This window comes from Onychostoma macrolepis, chromosome 20 (genome assembly GCF_012432095.1).
Source record: "Onychostoma macrolepis isolate SWU-2019 chromosome 20, ASM1243209v1, whole genome shotgun sequence".
Classification (NCBI taxonomy): Eukaryota; Metazoa; Chordata; class Actinopteri; order Cypriniformes; family Cyprinidae; genus Onychostoma; species Onychostoma macrolepis.
In genome coordinates, this window is record NC_081174.1 from 13,254,018 (window position 1) to 13,273,052 (window position 19,035).

Here is a 19,035-nt window from a genome sequence, read left to right on the forward strand (position 1 = left end):
ACTTAGTGATACTTACAGCCCACCATCATCATGGCCACAGAGAAGATCTTCTCTCCATCTGTAGTAGGTGCAATGTTCCCAAAGCCAATGGTGGTGAGACTTGTCATGGTGAAATAGAGAGACGATATGTAGAGTGTGTGCTTACTGGGACCACCTTCCCACTGGCCAGAGCCACTGGCATTGTAACGGTATGGAGTGCCAATGCTGATAGCTAACTGATAAAGCCAGCTTTCCCTCTTGATGTTATTGCTGGCCTCATCGAAGATCTCGTAATCACCAATGCTGTACCAGATGCAGGCCAGCCAATGTGCCACCAGGCCAAAGACACACACCAGTAAAACTAACACAGCAGCACCGTATTCCAGATAGTGGTCCAGTTTGCGTGCCACACGACCCAGACGGAGTAAACGCACCACTTTCAATGAGCTGAACAGACTGCTGAGACCCTGGCGAAGAAAAAGAGAATGTATCATTAGAGATGGTAACAGCACGTTAACACTAGCTGACCTCCATCACAAATCATGTTATAAACATATTAGGGAACATTTTTTTTTAATTCACATGGCACAACTGATCAGCAGCCAATGAGCTTGTTGCTCAACATGCAAATACTAAGCTAGTGCTTGCTGTAGCAGTTGCAGCTTGCTTCAGAAACCCTCCACCTTCCCCAGCTCCACCTGTATAGATCTACTACGGGGTGATTTCATTTCATGATCATTTATCAGTTGGAAAAAATCCTTACAACAAATGATTGCAACTATATTGTTACTCTGTGTAGTTATCACTTTATTTTACAGTACGTGTACTTCCCTGGTGCATACATGGTAAATATCTTGTACCTACAGGCAAATGAGTGGTAACACAAGGTACTTACCTGAAGTGTACGTACATGGTAACAAATAAGAAACACGGCAGTACTTAACAGTCGTGCATGCATGGTAATTAGTTTGTACATACAGACAAGTGTGGGTAATAACGGTCACTTACAGGTAGTGCCCGTACATGGTAACTAATTAGATACTTTACTGTACTTACTAATGTATATACATGGTAAATATGTAGTACTTACAGACAAGTGGGTACAAACAGGCATGTCCTTACATACTAATATGTACATACTAATGATATGTACATGGTAAATGTGTAGCACCTACGGAAAAATGTGCTATTATGTGGTAACAAACAAGACACATACTATACATGATATATACGGTATGCTTGGTAAGTCCTAACTGTACCTAAAAAAAAAAAGGACTGTTTTTCAATTGCTTGTATAGGACTGTTAATGCTAAATTGCTCTCCACAACAGTGCTTACAAAGTTGGAAGAACTGGTAATTACTGTGTAATGTTTATGTAAAATGGTGCACTTTATTTTACAGTCCTATTACCATATACTTACTATGCAAGTACTGGTGTATGTACCTATTAGTTAATGTACAGTTTAAATTATGCGGTATTCAAGTTGGGGGGCATAAACATGGACCAAGGTACTTATTGAGTAATTGATGGTAGGTGCAATTGCAGTTAACTTGCCTTATCTTTAACGACACTGATTCTCTTAACTAATTGGTCCAAAAGGGATTTTTGATGACATACATTCCTAATTATGGTAGAGACAGATTTTATTTTGGAATTATACAGTAGCTACCGGACTCATATTTGCACTTGCAACTCCTGATTGTCATGTGTCAAAATCCCTATTTAAAAGGACTGTGCCTGCTAAGTATAAACACTATGCAGTGCTGCACAGTTACCGCCGTGTTCCCAACCAACTCCCAAAGTTTCAAACTGCAATGACACCTACCATCAATTATTCAATAAGTACCTTGGTCCATGTTTATACCCCCCAACTTGAGTACCGCATAACTTATTCTGTACATTAACTAATAGATTCACACACCAGTACTTGCATAGTAAGTATTTGGAAATAGGACTGTAAAATAAAGTGCACCATTTTACATAAACATTACACAGTAATTACCAGTTCTTCAAACTTTGTAAGCACTGTTGTGGAAAGCAATTTAGCATTAACAGTCCTACACAAGCAATTGAAAAACGGTCCTCTTTTTTTTTAGGTACTGTTAGGACTTACCAAGCATACCGTATATATAAAGTACAGTATGTGTCTTGTTTGTTACCACATAATAGCACATTTTTCCGTAGGTGCTACACATTTACCATGTACATATCATTAGTATGTACATATTAGTATGTAAGGACGTGCCTGTTTGTACCCACTTGTCTGTAAGTACTACATATTTACCATGTATATACATTAGTAAGTACAGTAAAGTATCTAATTAGTTACCATGTACGGGCACTACCTGTAAGTGACCGTTATTAGCCACACTTGTCTGTATGTACAAACTAATTACCATGCATGTACGACTGTGAAGTACAGCCGTGTTTATTTGTTACCATGTACGTACACTTCAGGTAAATACCTTGTATTACCACTCATTTGCCTGTAGGTACAAGATATTTACCAAGGAAGTACACGTACTGTAAAATAAAGTGCTACCATTATATTTATGGTGTGAACGTCCCAAATCTAAAATAAATAGAACAATATTTATAATTTTATCTTTTCATTGTCATTTTTTATATTTTAACAAAACAATATTTTGACAATATTTTAACAAAACCGTTTCACTTTTTTGAAATAAGAAATAACAGTAAAATATTATGGCAAACGAGTCAATAAGCATTTATTTTGGAGAATTGAATCCTTTAATAAGAGTTTTTAATGACACTAAAATCAGTTGTATTTATGTTCAAAAATGATCAATTTATTTTAATTTTGAAATTATTCATAATTATTCACTTTATATAAGAGTTATGTTTAAGTCATTGTATGTATCAAAATACATTTCTGAATTTTTAAAGAAATCCAGACCAAAAAAAAAAAAAAACTTTTTACATTTTACTTTAATGCAGCACATTATTGCGTAGAGTTGGTTGGTGACATGCTTCTCTGTGTGCAATGTAAACAAGCTGGAAAGAAAACAATTGGGTCACACTTTATTTTAGGTGGTCTTAACTACTATGTACTTACATCAAAAAATAAGTACAATGTACTTATTGTGTTCATATTGTATTGAAAAACACTTCTGCTACTATTGAGGTGGGATACGGGTAAGGTTAGGGACAGGTTTGGTGGTATGGGTAGGTTTAAGGGTGGGTTAAGGTGTAAGGGACGAGTCAACAGTGTAATTATAAATGTAATTAAAGAAATTAATTACAGATGTAACTACATATAGGTATTTAAAAAAATATATAAGTACAATGTAAAAACATGTACATACACAATAAGTGCATTGTATCAAATGATTAATTTAAATGTAAGTACTAAATGTAGTAGTTAAGGCCACCTAATATAAAGTGGGACCAACAATTGGGTAAGAAAAGGCTTAGAAACATAAAGACATTCATGTTGGCATGTATCGTCTTATATTGATAAGGTGCACTTGAAAGGCTTAGTTAACATAGTTCATGACTTAAAAAAAAAAAGCCAGATGTGGATTTCAAGGTGAGATCTTCCATGTTCACTTGAACATTAATAATTCCAGGTTGATGGGTGTCATATAGCTCCAGAGACCTGCTCTTTCGGCCTATAGCCACTTTGATCTGACTACTTTCATGTCAGAGGAGGAGGAGAGGATGGATAGCTGGGATTCCTCAACTGATCCTACCACTCCATCTACCACATCCAAAGAGAATCTTAGATCTCACGAGCGAACAAAGTTGTTTTATTGATCAGGCAAATTCTTTTGAGCTTATGAAAGATAACAGCTAATAGTTTGGATGTATGTTGTTGAGTCTGTATCATTAAAGGGTGGAATAAATATAGTCTTTTTGGCTCTGAAAGCAAAATAAAGAGGATGCTTTCACTCAGCTACGCCCACGCTTGCACTCTATCCCTTTGAACAAAAGCTTAAACATTGCTTGTCAACTTCGGGCCAATGCAGATTATAGGTCTTTATAGAAAAAAAGCCCACGCTGATTAACATATATTTGTAAGAGTTTTCTTATAGCGTACACAAATACAGCATTAACTCACTCAGGGGCGTCATGCACTCATTATTTTTCAGGGGGCACGAGTTGGGGGGGGGGGGGGGGTCGTCATGTGACACACAACAGCCACAACAGCACTTATGTTTTATTTATTTTTTTCCTTTTTATTCGAAACATTCCCAAACGTATTAATTCATGAAATATCTTGATTCTCACCTTTATAGTTTATGTTAGTTGATCTAGTGGGCGATGTTCAAAGTAACCTAATAATGTAATCTATTAATTATGCATAAAAACCTGTCAGTTTACTTAATTAACAGATATGGGTGTCATGCCATAACATATTTTAATACGACTGACTTTATATTTAATGTGAATTTAACATTGAAAGTTAATGTGAATAAAAACATTGTAAGTTAGGCTACTAATACAGAGATCAAAAAACATTTACATAATCAAAGAACATTTTCACTGACAGTCTAGAGTTCAAGCACTCTCAAAAACTCCCATTAAAACCACTGAAGCTGTTTACACTATGAAATGAATATCTTACATATTCGTACAAATTTGCACTTTGTTTTTTCTGATGAGAGAATTCGCCAGAAAGAGATATTCAGTCAGCGAACAAGTAAAGAAAACACCGGCATTTTAGCGATGACTCATCTGAACGTAAAAATAGTAAAAATAGAGGAAAAGTGTGGGAACATTAAATATTAAATAATTTAACAAAGCTCTAATATCAGCTGAAAATTCCTTTATTATTATGCATTAGTAAATATTAAATAAATTTTAGTAAATATTAAATATGGATAAAGTGCCCCTATTATGCCAGTTTTAAGGTTGCTAATATTGTTTTATGAGTCTCCTAAAACAGGTTTACATGCATGCAAGGTCAAAAAACACTTTAGTTTTCTTAAAAAATAGATTTAATTTTACCTAATTTCTAAATTATTCATAAACGACTCGTGCAAAGCAGTTCAAAGAATCAATCTCTCTAAACTCCTCTTTTCCGTGAGCCCTCACTGCTGTGATTGGTCAGATGGCACAGTCCTTTGTGATTGGTCTACCACGTACAGCGCTTGTCGGAAATGCTGGACATTATGCAAATGTATTACTTCATTCGTGACGTACAGCCGTAACAGAATAAGATTTGAATTCCTGACGACTCGTTTAGGCGATTGCGAGCCGACTCTTTTTTTTTGATACACAATAGTTTTATTTATCATGCACTGTTGGCTTCACAACTTTGCAGATAGTTTATGTTCACATACAGCTACATGACACACTGCATGAAAGGTAATATTCGAAAAGGCATAATAGGGGCACTTTAATAAACACACAAGCGGCATGAGCCAATATACCAGGGATCCTCAAATCTGGCTCACGAGATCCACTTTCCTGCAGAGTTTAGCTCTAACCCTAATCAAAAACACCTGAGCATGGTAATCAATGTCTTCAGGATTATTAGAAAATCACAGGTAGGTGAGTTTGATCAGGGTTGGAGCTAAACTCTGCAGGAAAGTGGATCTTGCAAGCCAGATTTAAGTATCACTGAAATATACATTTACAATATACTTTTTAAGTGACAAATCGCTAATATTAAATTCCGATACTATATTACCTAAATAATTTAAAAATAAAACATAAAAAAACAGAAATATGTACAAGTGAATTTTTAAAAATGGATATTAAGTTTGAAATTGAAATTTTAATGTTCATCATTTATTATAATCAATACCTGATTCTAATTCTGTACTATTTTGTGTAAATAAAAAAATAAAAAAAAATAAAAAATAGTCTTAAATGCTTAATTAGAAATCACAACACTATAATGTACAGAATAAAAAAATGGATATTCATTTTTTGATTACATTTAACAGTATTAAAATGATTAGTGTTTTTAATATTGACTTTAAATGAGCATTAGATAATAACAAAGGTAATATAATAGTAAAAATTGAGGAAATGAGTATAACGACTGATACACAATTTCTGTGATCCAGCCTGCAAGTTTCACAGCTGGAAGTTTCTTATCTTCTAGAGGACAGCTGTGAGGTTATCTGGAGGACAAAATGGAAGGACGCGTTCTGTGCAGACACTTGATGGAATTCACTTTTTAAGCTGGCAGAGGAAAAATGAGGGGGTGAGAAGTAAGTATACCTAATTGTTGCATCCTCAACAGCTTTGGACTGTCAACCCAGAACTGTTTATAAATAGTGGCCGTGATGTGTACCTCACAGGTTTAATTAGCATTTCCTCCACCGAGGATTTCTGCTTTTTTTGTTCCAGCCGTCACATAATCAAAAGGCTAATTTCACAAACATGCTTTATGTTCCTGAAAGGAGCAATTTTCCCTAGACACTGACACAGAGGAAGGAAGGTAAAAATAGATGTGTTCATTCTGCAATATTGCATGAAATCCTAAGGCTTTTATTACGCTAGCAAAAAAAACGATGCTAATTTTGCCAACACAGTCAACTCCCCAGGCGGAGCAGCTCTTAATGGATACTTTTCCAAGTAATTTATCATTTGGAGGGCCTATATCTAATTTGCAACTGTGCTTATGTAGCATTTAGTAAACCATAAAGTTTTTTGTCTTTGTCTTTGAAGCCAAACAGATGAGTAGCTATCGGGTAAGAACATTAGATGTTATGAGTGCTCATAAATGTTCGGTTAAATGTGACGACCCCACAGTTGTATCATGGGATAATGGAAGAGAGAAACATTAATGCCTATTGGTGAAACATGCTTCGTGTGGTTGCATGTGTCAGGGCATGGGGAATGAAGCTTGTGCTGTCTAATTTGAATTGACTCGCATCTAAAATCACTTTAGATAAACAAACACACTAAGGGGTGCAGCATTCAGAGTAACATTAGCATAAATTAGAGAGCCATTAGTGCATCTCTACTCAACATTGAATAGGAGAGAGGTTACTGAACTGCTGTACAAATGAGAAAATGGGACAGAGGAGCCATAAACAACCCAAGAAAGGAGAGCGAACTTACAGGCAACACCGAGTCCTCCGCACGTGTGCCGTTGCGTTGAGAATGGGCCGCAGCTGGCATGTGGCCCACTGCAGAAGAGTCTGCAATGGGATCCTAAGTCAGAAAGACAGAGGCAGACGTTTCACTTCATGCCAAACTACGCTCGCGCATGCATATAATAAGCACAGAGATGGACTTTAGGATTCAAGAGACCCATTTACAGATATTAGATCTGAGCAGCAGCACACTGAACGCGTCAAAGTAATTAGTATGAACGGAACAGCAGATGTATGCGGGAAGAACGTCATATCAAGATGCTAAAAAAAAAAAGAGCGTTATATAACAAGTGTACTATAACAACAACTGACATGTCCTAATATGCACTTCCATAAAAACCTTTGTGTGAAATGATTAAAGGAATAGTTCACTTGAGAATTCTGTCATCACTCATTCACCTTCATGTTGTTTCAAACTGAAATGACTTTCTTTATTCTGTGAAACACAAAAGCTATATACTCAAGTATATTCATATTGCTCTTTTCCATACAACGAAAACTATACAGTGTGCAAATATAAAGTGGCTGTCAAGCTTCCAAAAAGAACTAAAAAACAAGATCATATGCAATAGCTTTTAGTGAGGAACAAGCACAACCACATAATATGTCTTACAGATAACATATCTTGAAAAAGATTTTAGAGTTTTTTAAAACTCCATTTTTGTATTTTAAGAATTTAGGTTTACACTTTAAAAAAAAAATCTACTTTTGCATTATTATTATATTTTTTTTGAGGAAAAAGTATTAATACTTAATATTATGCAATTTTGCTTTTCAGTAAATGTATATTTCATTCATTCATGCATCTATCTTTTAACCACACTATAGATATTAATAAATAAATTGAATAACTTTTTACCCCATTCTTTTATGTTTAAGCATAAATCTTTAGGTTTATGCTTAAAAAACAATTTGCCGGAAAAAAAAAAAAGTTTTATTTGATAGTCTTAATATCCTATGCAATTGTGCTTCTCAAAAAAAAAAAATTAAATAAAATTTATTTATTTTAAAAGGAATTAAAAAAGACAAAAATATTAATTAAGAAAGGTTTTTTTTGTTTGTTTGTTTGTTTTTTTTGTAGTGCAGGCCACAACCTCCTTGTACAGGTGGTACAGGGCACCAGTTACCAAAATTCCATACAATTATTAAATATGTATATACTGAATAGGCATATAAGCAATAAGAGCTGCCCTGGTCACTGTACAGTATAATTGGGAAACTGTAAAGAGCTTCTTAATAACTTAATTTAGGAAAAACATTTTGGAACTATATGAAAGGGACTAAATGAAAACAGAATTTTATTTATAAATCCCATTAATACATGCCAAAAAGAGCAGGTATTACACAACACAAGTCAAGAGACCAGAATAGCCAATAAACATGGACATGTGGCCCACAGGGGACACAAAAACAGAACAGTCTCCAGTTCATAGAAAAACATCTGACAGCTGCACATCAATCCCCTTGACAGACAGTCGTACTCTTGCCAACTGCTTGTGCCTTCAAATATTTATAACACACTTTGCAGCATTTTATTATGAGCAGACTTTTTTTAGTGACATCACAATGTTTCAGTTTGTTTAACTTTCAAAAGGTATATAAAAACTTCTAATAAACTGCAAAATAATTTTCTTGGTCTTTTGTTTTTTTTATCACTGATAATATGTTTTCCAGTTTTAGACAAATCTAACAAACAGCATTGTTGCTTAAAACAAGAAAAACAATTTGATGATTGGTTAACAAAACATTCAAATATTATTAGATATTATTATTTATAAAGATTATTATTATTATTAGTGTTGATCATCTTGATAAATGCCCTTGGTTTCCAGTGCTTAGTGGGGGTCTAACACATTGCACACTACACTAGCATTAACACCTGCCAACTCAACAAGTGTCCTGTTGAGGTTGTGGTTTTTTATCAGGTTTGGGAGACAAACAGAATTCACTGGGGGCCAGCTGAGTGTGACATTTCAACAGCAGCCATGTCAGCTTTCATAAAAACACTCTCTGCTGATAAATATATACAGTATGCACAATATAAACATGCACATTGGCATGTATACACATTCAGAAAAACACATGCATAAATGCATGGGGAAAATGGAGATGTTTTACTCAATTTAATCTATTCCTTCCATAAATTCTCTGAATGTATTTGAGATTGATCACTCAAATGTTCTATTCCTCCACTTTTAATTCTCTAACTCTATCTGATTCCTTCTTTATTATTACTACAGCTTTATTAATATCTACGGTCTGTTAAAGATGTAGGTCATCTTAATAAAGGTTCTTAAATGTTGCTCTACATTCAGCATATAGGTTCATTTTTCACTGTGTTGGGTTTTTGAGTTGCTATATTGCTCTATGAAAATGAAAAGTCTTGATATTATATTATAGGTCACCTCAGCTTATTGGTTTCTGTTTTTTGCTTTGTTTTTTTTTTAAAGCACAAGATCATAGATGGTTTTCTAAAAAAAAAAAAAATGTGAAGTTAGATATAAGAACACTTTGTGATTAATAAAAAGTGTCTCATGATGTCAGGTTGGAAATACTATAGACTCTGTTTAAATGTGTTTTCTAATAAATATTATGTGACTAATTAGTTCCTGATGTATGGCTAAAATAATAATTATTTTTATTTTTTTCTAAGCTCAAAATGTTTGTCAGCCTGAGTGCATTTCGGTTAAAACAACTGTCTATTTCTATTTTAAAATATTTTAAAATGTAATTTAATCCTGTGATGGTAAAACTGAATTCTCAGCAGTCATTACTCCAGTCGTCACTGTCACATGATCCTTTAGAAATCATTCTAATATGCTTATTTTCAGGTCATATATATATATATATATATCATCTAAGTTTGATCACAGAATTATCTCTAAGTATAAAGAAATAAAGCAGCTGCACAAACAAACTTTACTTCTCTCCTTTTTCAACTACAGACCATCTATCTGAGACATAACCTTAGCTGAACTCAGCCTGAACACCACATCAGTGATACAGCAGTGCCACACGGTCCCACATGCCACAGGAACACTTTATTGAGATCCGTGCACACTGCAGATTTGGGACTTCATTGTGTTCCAGTGATGCAGAGACTAATGCATTCCAACAACATCACCACAATGGGAAATGATGCCTGTTGCCTGGGCAACCATGAACTTACGGCACCAGTAGGAATCCAAAGAGTTATTTTATTGGATAAATATATCATACCATGCATATGGAGATTAATAATGTAAAGAAGCTTAAAGCAGAATCATATTTTATTCTGAATGTCCACAGTCGCCCAATTTAACCTACAGCCATTAGGACGTCTGTGCCCATTTAAAGTTTTTCGGATGATCACTTCCATCTCAGCTCTCTATATTAGATCCTCCAGACAGATAAAAAAAGGCAAGTAAAATCTCCCACTGATCCTCCAGAAGAACTCGAAGTACACAAAGAGAACTGGAAGTGCTTTTCATTCAAAACACAGGTGTAAAAGAACACTAGCATACTGAAACTTACTTCAGGAATACTTAAATGGACAGCTCATCACAAAATAAAAATGAAATGAAAAATCATTCACTCGTGTCTTTCTAAACCTGACTTCATTCTGTGGAACACAAAAGAAGATATTTTAAAGAATGTTGGTAACCAAACCATTTTGGTGACTTATCTTCTTTTATGTTTATATTAATCTTTGAGCCACAGAAAACTTCTCATTTGGCAAATACTGCCTCCTGTGGTGAAAATATACCACAGCAGCTCTAAACAGACTTGAGCACAACTGATATCTCTCCTTCAACACACATCTACACAGACTCCAGAAATCACGCAGCCCACTTATCATTGAACTGTCTGGCTGGGCTGAGACCATTTAGGCTAATGCCCAGTACCGTGAGCAGCCACTGATATGGAAAGAGATGGCAATAATGGATATAGTTTTCACGTCAGAGTTTCAGCCTCAAGAAATGTTGGAGGGAAGGGGGTCCACTCAATCCCGCTCCTTTCTATGAAGAAAAATAAAGCATTCCTGACGTGCACAAAAACACACATGCAACACTGCTCGTGCAAGTCAAAGAGAGGAACACAAGCTGCATTCGTTTCTTCTCGGTAAGAGATGGAAATGTATGCTGCAGAAGGCCCGTGCAAACAGTAATTACCGCAAACAAGATACACAGATGAATAATCACCAACTTTAGTAACATGGAGGAGGATCATTTATAAGAGCTGAGTACAGAAAATTTGATTGGAGTACTCCGTAAACACAGCACCAAAAGTAATAAAAGCTAAGAAGATGAAGGTTTATTGATTTGTGCTTTTGCCTATAATTGGTCATCGGAGAATGTTATATCTGATCAAATAAACTGTAAACAAAAAGATTTTTGTTTGGCAGTAATTTGGATGAAAGACATAATGCATGGAGTAAACTGTTTCAAGGTCTTCTGCAGTTAAATCATCATTTAAGGCATGAATGTGTTTAGTTAAATCATTATGACAGCAGAGTCCAACAAATAAAAGAAAATCTATACTGATAAACCGGGATGATCACATCATTCATCATCATTCAAGTCAGTGTTTATCAGAGGATATAAACTAAGCCTTTTAACCATGAATTTTAACCATAAATGGTTAACTATGAATTTAACCATTCTGGTTACGATTCGGATTCCTCTTTAAGACTCTGATTCCTTATCTGTTCCGTTAATTATTCTTTTGCTTTTGAGGAAGAAATATTTGGGCAAAAAGAAAGCTGGGATTGTTTCAGGAATAAATGTAGAACAACAAAACCAAAGATTGTGGTGACATTTCACGAATTCCCTTATTTTTTCATAAAATACCACTGAGAGAATAAAATAAGTCAGATTAATAAAAAAAAAAAAGCTGTTCCATCTGATTCATAAATATTTGTGATTCACTAAAAAGGACTGGCTAAAAAGAGTCATTCACCCAGGAATCAGGCTTGAGCTGGTTGTTTTTTCTTCCATCTACCATTCAAAAGTTTGGGGTCTGTAAGATCTTTTGAAAGTTTTTGAAAGAAGTCTCTTATGCTCACCGAGGCTGCATTTATTTGATCAAAAAATACAGTAGAGTAATATTGTGAAATATTCTTAAAATTAAAAATAACTGTTTTCTGTTTTAGTATATTTTCAAATATATTTTTAGTATATTTTCCTGTGATGGTCATTTCTCCAGTCTTCAGTGTCACATGATCCTTCAGAGATCTTTCTAATATGCCGATTTGCGGATCAACAAACATTTATTGCTATTATTTTTATTATTATCAGTGTTGAAAACAGGTGTGCTACTATATCTTTTTGTGTAAATAGTGATACATTTTTTCGCAACTTTTTGATGAATAGAAAGTTCAAAAGAACAGCATGCATTTGAGACAGAAATCTTCTATAACATTTTAAATGTCCTTACTGTCCCTTTTGATCAATTTCATGTGTTCTTGCTGAATAAAAGTACTGACCCCAAACTTTCAAACTTGTATATATATATATAAATACTGTAGCTACATTGATATTGCTCAAATAAATGTCTCTCTTCAATGTTGTGCTTACCTCATCCACGTTTTCAAAGGCATTAATGATGTCATAGGGCAGGCAAGACAGCAGGTCTATGACAAACCAGGTCTTCAAGTAGTTCATGCGTATGAGCTTTGGGTCAGATATGACCTCTCCTCCAGGTCCCACAAAAGTTGTATGAAAGTTCAACACAATATCCACAAGGAAGATGACATCCACCACGCTGTCCAGTACCAACCACACCAGGTTGTTCTGTTTGGTCTTAAAGGACACATTGTAGGGCACCATGATGGCCGTGTAGAAGGTGAGAATGAGGATGACCCAGTCCCAAGTGGTCTTAAAGGTGCAGTAGTGCAATATAATGTGAGGTGGAGTTTTAGGAGCCTCTTGCTTATATTGAGGGAGGATGTCAGAGCCCAGCTGAAGAGCCTTGGAAAGACAGAAAGTAAAATTCATTAAAAGATTGAGAGATCTTTGATTGAGAGAAAAAAAAATAAAATCTGATGTTCTGATGTCGCTACAAGGTTTTTTTCTCAATGTTTTTGTATTGTTTTCCAGTAAATATAGGCAAACATCCTTTAAACAAGTTACATTTATTTGCATACCTTTTGCTGATTTAAGCATAAAAGCCTGTTCTCATCAAGGTCAATATTGATACTATAAACTATAAATAAAGTTTAAATGATTCTATGAGAACAGTGACGTCTGAACCACAGCTATAACAATAATGACACAACAATATTGCTGGAATCACTTTCAGAATGATTTTTCCAGCTAAACAATGATAAAACCTCTCACATGCAATCAGAATTCCCCCTTTATGCTTGACTTTAAAGAGTGCAAGCTTTTAAAGCAGTAAACGACAAAAATACAGCATTTGCTTAAATACAGAACATTAATTAACTGGTGTGAACGATTATTATTCATTTGTATAGTTCTTGGTATTCTCTAAAAACATTGTATCTTACAAAATACAGTACATTTTTAAGGATGTTTTAACTGTTTTCACAATAATGATAATGAAAATTATTTTTTATTTTTTTGCAGTGCAACGAGACCACCATGAAAAATCATGCTGGTCTAAGCTATTCTTTTGCCCTGTCAAAATTATGCACTGTAAGGAATATATACCTCATGAAAGGGCTCCATAAGATATAATACAGTGAAAAGTTTTAGAGACATAAAGCTTATGTCAGCAGTCATTGGACAGCTGAGTCAACTGTCATTTGTCTTGAAATGAAGTCAGACTTTATTTCTGCCATGTGGGACTGAAGACAAAGGCAGCTGACCTTTTTGTATGTGCAAATTTGTGTGTGTGGGTCAGCTTTTGCCTACACTGTGAGGTCCAAATTACTCCAAAAAGACAGTAAATGAAGATCAGCTACAAAACCTGACCAGCCAAAGGTCCTTGCAAGGGAAAAATGCTGAATAGAGTTTTAGCAAAAATGCAAAAAGGCTTATATGAAGGTCAAGAGTATGGTAAAGAGAAAGAAAACACCATTAGCTATCATTAGCATAAAAACAATAGAAGTAAATGGAAACTCCTGACAATAGAAAAACAAATGTGTGTGTGACACTCACCTCTGCCAGTCGTGAATGCTTATGGCTGACCTCAGTCTTGTTCATAGGTGTGAGCTGCTGAAGTGTACTCCGGCTAGTGGTTAAAGCCCTGGTCAGCCTGGCAAACTTGGTCCATCCTGCCACATAGAGAAACAAAATGGTGTATCAGCAACAGGAAACACTTCTTTGCCTCTCTGCTTTTCTTCCTGTTTACTTTACTCACAAACACACTTTTCCACACAACTAGTAGCGCTGCTGGCATCATACTCCTCAGCCAAAAAGCAATGGCGCACACTGATTTCCACCGAGGCTCCTGCAAATGCTGACACCAGTGAAAACTGTTCTTCCCCATTCCTTCCTTCCAAAAAACTCACATATTTTTGTGTACCCATGTCTCATTTCTAAAGTCTGTGCCATCAACATGTCGCAGCCTACTCTCTCCTTGCTTTGTAAAAAACAGAAACTGTTATGAACCCTTGGGAGCTCTTCACAAAGGCATAATGTTTCTTTGTGAAAAAAATGAAAGCATTATGACATGGTGGAGACATGAAGGAAGATGTTGCATCCAACGGGGAGCCTCGTTTGAAATCATTGCTTTCTCATTAATAAAGACTGATGGGAGGATTGTCTTTTGATCTCAACAACCCTAAAGTCAGTTGGGTCAGTTGAGTCCTACAAAGTAAGATCTTCACCAAGTGATTGTACAATGTGCACGTGCCAATGCGAATGCTATTTCTTTCTGTTAATCTCATCCATTCTCTTTTTGCCCTCAGGAAGGACTGTTTTTAAAAGCTTACAGGGTGGGAAAAGAGGTAAAACATTAATAACATTGCGGCTCTCCCATTTAAGTCACATCTCATGAATGTTCAAACACAACAATACAGTACTGGAGCACATTGGGTCTCTTGGAGCCACTCTCTCTCATTACAACAGGGACATAGAGGGGAAGTCTTTCTGCACGGCCACATGAACAATGAACTCAGTGAAGGGATAAGGAGGGGAAATCAGCCGTGTGCACTTATTGGTAGGATGTATGAAAATAGCACGCTGGTCTGTTCAAGCCCATTCAGCGGGGGACAGCTTTATGTCAGAAAGGCAAACTGGCTACATTTAAGTTAAAAGAACTTTCTGGGTTCATTACAAGTTAAACTCAATCAATACAAGTAAAGCATTTATGGCATAATGTTCACTTACCACAAAAAGTAAAATTGTTTAAATTGCATTTTTTAAAGGCCGTTTAGGGTTTATAGCGTTATTATGTCATGGTAACAAAAGTTGCATTCCAGTGAATATAATGTAAATTTACATATTTATGTACAAACATTTTAAATCATGTTAACATATGGTTTAAGGCATTTTAGATATTATAGTGTTACGTTGTCAGTGACAAAGTCATAAAATTTACACAGAAAGGTTTAGTAAACTATTTCTTCCTACTTTTTTTAAGACAAAGTTATGACAGAAGTGTCAATTAAGTTTAAATTATATTCCTATAAGGTTTTTAGCTGACATGGTGCTGTTGTTAATCTGCAATAAAACAACATGATTAGTACAAATATTGAAACGCAGACAGAAAAAGAGAGGAAATCTGACAGTGCAAAAAAGAACTATGTCACAGACAGAAGGAGGAAAAGGAGAAAAACAATGGATGGTTCAGGCCATCTGGCTGTCTTAGGGCAAAGAGTCACAACGCTGCACTGGACCCCTAAGGCGTCTTCCAGATATAGTCCTTCTACAGGGCTAAACAATGCTAGGTAGCCGTGTCGAGCAGCCATAAGGCAAAGCCTCAGAGAAATCTCGGTTTGGCCATTGCAGCCTCATAGAACCCTATCAGACCTAAGCTACAATGGAGCATATGTTTGCCCAAATGCACCACATCTGGCTGAAGAGTGGCAAACTAGGTCTGCAAGCCTGCAACAGACTGCAGCAGTGAAGGAAACAGATTTCACTAAGAAGTGTTTATTTGCGCATGCCATTTGCATCGTTTTGCTGCCCAACGCACTAAAGGAATTAAGCAAATCAGGTAATGATACAGATGAACAAACAAATTCTGAATGAAATTTTCTTCGGGGTTGGATCTGAGTGCATGACCGTAGAGAATGCAGCAGACTACTGTGAAATTGCACACTTTCTATTGGGATTGGGATTGTACAGTATTGCTCTTCTACTGTGCTCCAGCCTCATTCTTTAACCTGGTAAAGCTGAACATATGAATAAATAGTCAGTACAATCTAATTTTTTAAAATAGTTTACTGAAACATTTGACAAAATATTTTTTAAAATCTGTAATTTGGTGCAGGTGCTGATTTACATGACCAAAAATTAAAATTAAATTATTAAAATGATACTCCTGTTATTTTTTTCTATCTACAGCTCTGAATCCAGTATATGACTATACATAACCACAGATTCTTCCTTTATGAGGGCTGCTTACTATTCCTTTGAACTTCTACTGGCTAGCTCTCAATTTATGCTGGTGTCAATGCCGAGGTCCAAAAGTATACGCCTGATGAGCTGAAAATCCTCTCCAGGTAACTATCAGATGCTTACAGAAAGATCTGGAAGGATCTCAAAGGGTTTCGCTGTTGCCATGGAGCCCATATTCATTCCTCGTTTTTCCTCCCTATTTGCTATGATTTGAAGTTTGTGCCCCTTTGGATAAGCCACCATCAACGAGATCACGCTGATAGGCCAGAGGTCCTCAGAGAAAGAACATCCACTCACCTGTGGTTTAAATGTATGCACAGATCCTTTAAATGCTGGGGACGAATGCACAGTCAACACAAAGTAACCCTGTGCGTATTGGGAGCACTGACGCCTAAAGGTGCTTTATTATTTCTATGCAGATGCTTTGCATATTTAATTGGACCACCAGTGCAGAGCAGGGCATTACCGACAGGAACACTATTCCAGTGGGATTTTGAGACAGCATACGTGGAAACATACATGGACACACACACATACACACTGTACTCTTGCTTTTAGCTCTATCCTCTCCCCAGGGGCAGCAGTCACATGGAATGAAGCTCTAGGGAAGATCTCGATTATACAACTAATTACAAAATACCTGTGATGCAAATGACACTAAAAGCTTCACTAGCTACGCACAATGCATGTAATGCTTTACCTTAAAAAACAATAGTAGAAGCCAAAGCCTGAATTAAAAGGCACAGTTTAATCAAAAACAGTAATATTGTGAAATATTATTACCATTTTAAATATATTGTTTATTTTAATATATTTTAAAATGCAATTTATTCATACGATGAAAAAGCTGAATTTTCAGCAGCCATTACTCCAGTCTTCAGTGTCAAATGATCCTTCAGAAATAATTGATATGCTTACATGATACTGACTCTTCAACCCTAAAGGAAACAGCCCCCTTACAATGTCTTAAATCAAGTAGCAGATGCTCTATAGCCCATCACTCTCATATACACTTCCACTACCGGAGGAACCTTATCAAGTACATCTAATTTATTGCCAATACAGCTGATGTCGAAGTTCAAAGCTCTCAATGCAGGCTTTCCATACCTGATTCTGCACTCTCTTATTGGTAAACGCACATGAGCTATTCATGAAGCAATACTGAATACACACCTGGCATGTGACGTTTAACAAATGCCCCTTTAGAACAACAGATCTCATATTCACCTAACAACAAGCTCAAGCGACGTGCCAGGCTATGAATAATCTGATTGTGCTGTTAATATTTATTAGTGCATCAAGGGTCAGAAGCGGCATAGATTAACATTTTGATAAGGGCAAATAGTCCTTCGTTAACAAAGTAATCACTGTAGGTGATTTGAATGCCTGATATATGCTTAATAAAGTTTGTGGTTTGGTGTGTGGCGATGAGCAGCTTATATTCTCAACATGGGCATTACTAAGGCTCATCTATGTCAAAGGAATGTGAGCACAGTCACCTGTGATGCATAATTTTCTATATTCATAAATATTTAATAAAAGCTGTATGGATAAGTACAGCCTGTAGAGTTTTGGTTATTCAACAGGGAGAATTAAGATAGGCAGTAATTGGTTACTGAAATTGTGGTGTTTTCATTAACATTTTCATACCAAATACCATGTGACTGTAACTGCTAAAGCAGAGAGATTACTATCCAAGCCCTAAAGCTAGACTTCAGGTTCTTTATTGGCATCAACGGTTACACTTTATTTTAAGGTGTCCTTGTTACAGTGTATTTATGCATTTAAGTACTGAGTAATATTAATTAACTACATGTACTTACTGTATGGCTTAGGGTTACTTGCATGTAATTATGCATAATGTATTGTAATAGTAAGTACATGTAACAAGGACACTTTACTATAAAGTGTTACTGAACTATACACTGAAAAGCTCTTTGGGGAACCCAAAATGGTTCTTCTATGGCATTGTTGTAAAAATCCACCTTTTTGTTTTAAATAGCATTTGCTACCACAGCTGTCACTAAATGCAGAATGGTTTAATTTCAAAACTGCCTGTTCATTGGATGGCCTTTCCATCTGATAGGCTGTTTATCTGCTAGAGTGATACTCGCTGAACTCACTTCCTGTCGCTCTGTACACACCCACTGACAAGAGTCTCAGTTGGGCACAGGTGCCCTGCCACAAAGTGACAGCAGCTGCCATCAAGTCTCTGAGGGGAATTCCAAATATATATATATTTTGTGTGTGTGTGTGTGTGTGTCTTTAAAGAGCTCCTGTGTGGGCTAGGATCACTGTCAAAGGACAAGTGCTTCAGTTTAGCAGTGGCACAAGCTGACAAGGAAAATAGCCACTGGTTTATATGAGATAGAGAGAGAGAGAAGCAGAGAGGGAGAGTAAATGGTGGGAAAAGTAGGATCTGACAATGCCCATCAATCATAAATACACATATAGCCTATACAAGTAACCTCCA

The 19,035-nt window shown here is 35.9% G+C and overlaps 1 protein-coding gene across 1 annotated transcript in view; it reads right to left on the reverse strand.

The window, feature by feature from the left end:
- Window positions 1–19,035, reverse strand: part of kcnh5a (potassium voltage-gated channel, subfamily H (eag-related), member 5a) — a 98,240-nt gene that overhangs the window by 59,885 nt on the left and 19,320 nt on the right. The window contains exons 5-8 of the mRNA XM_058754954.1: window positions 14,157–14,272; window positions 12,612–13,004; window positions 7,022–7,114; window positions 17–446 (exon numbers count right to left, since the gene is read on the reverse strand). Coding sequence (XP_058610937.1) covers window positions 17–446; window positions 7,022–7,114; window positions 12,612–13,004; window positions 14,157–14,272 — 1,032 coding nt within the window. The remainder of the gene's footprint in view (window positions 1–16; window positions 447–7,021; window positions 7,115–12,611; window positions 13,005–14,156; window positions 14,273–19,035) is intronic.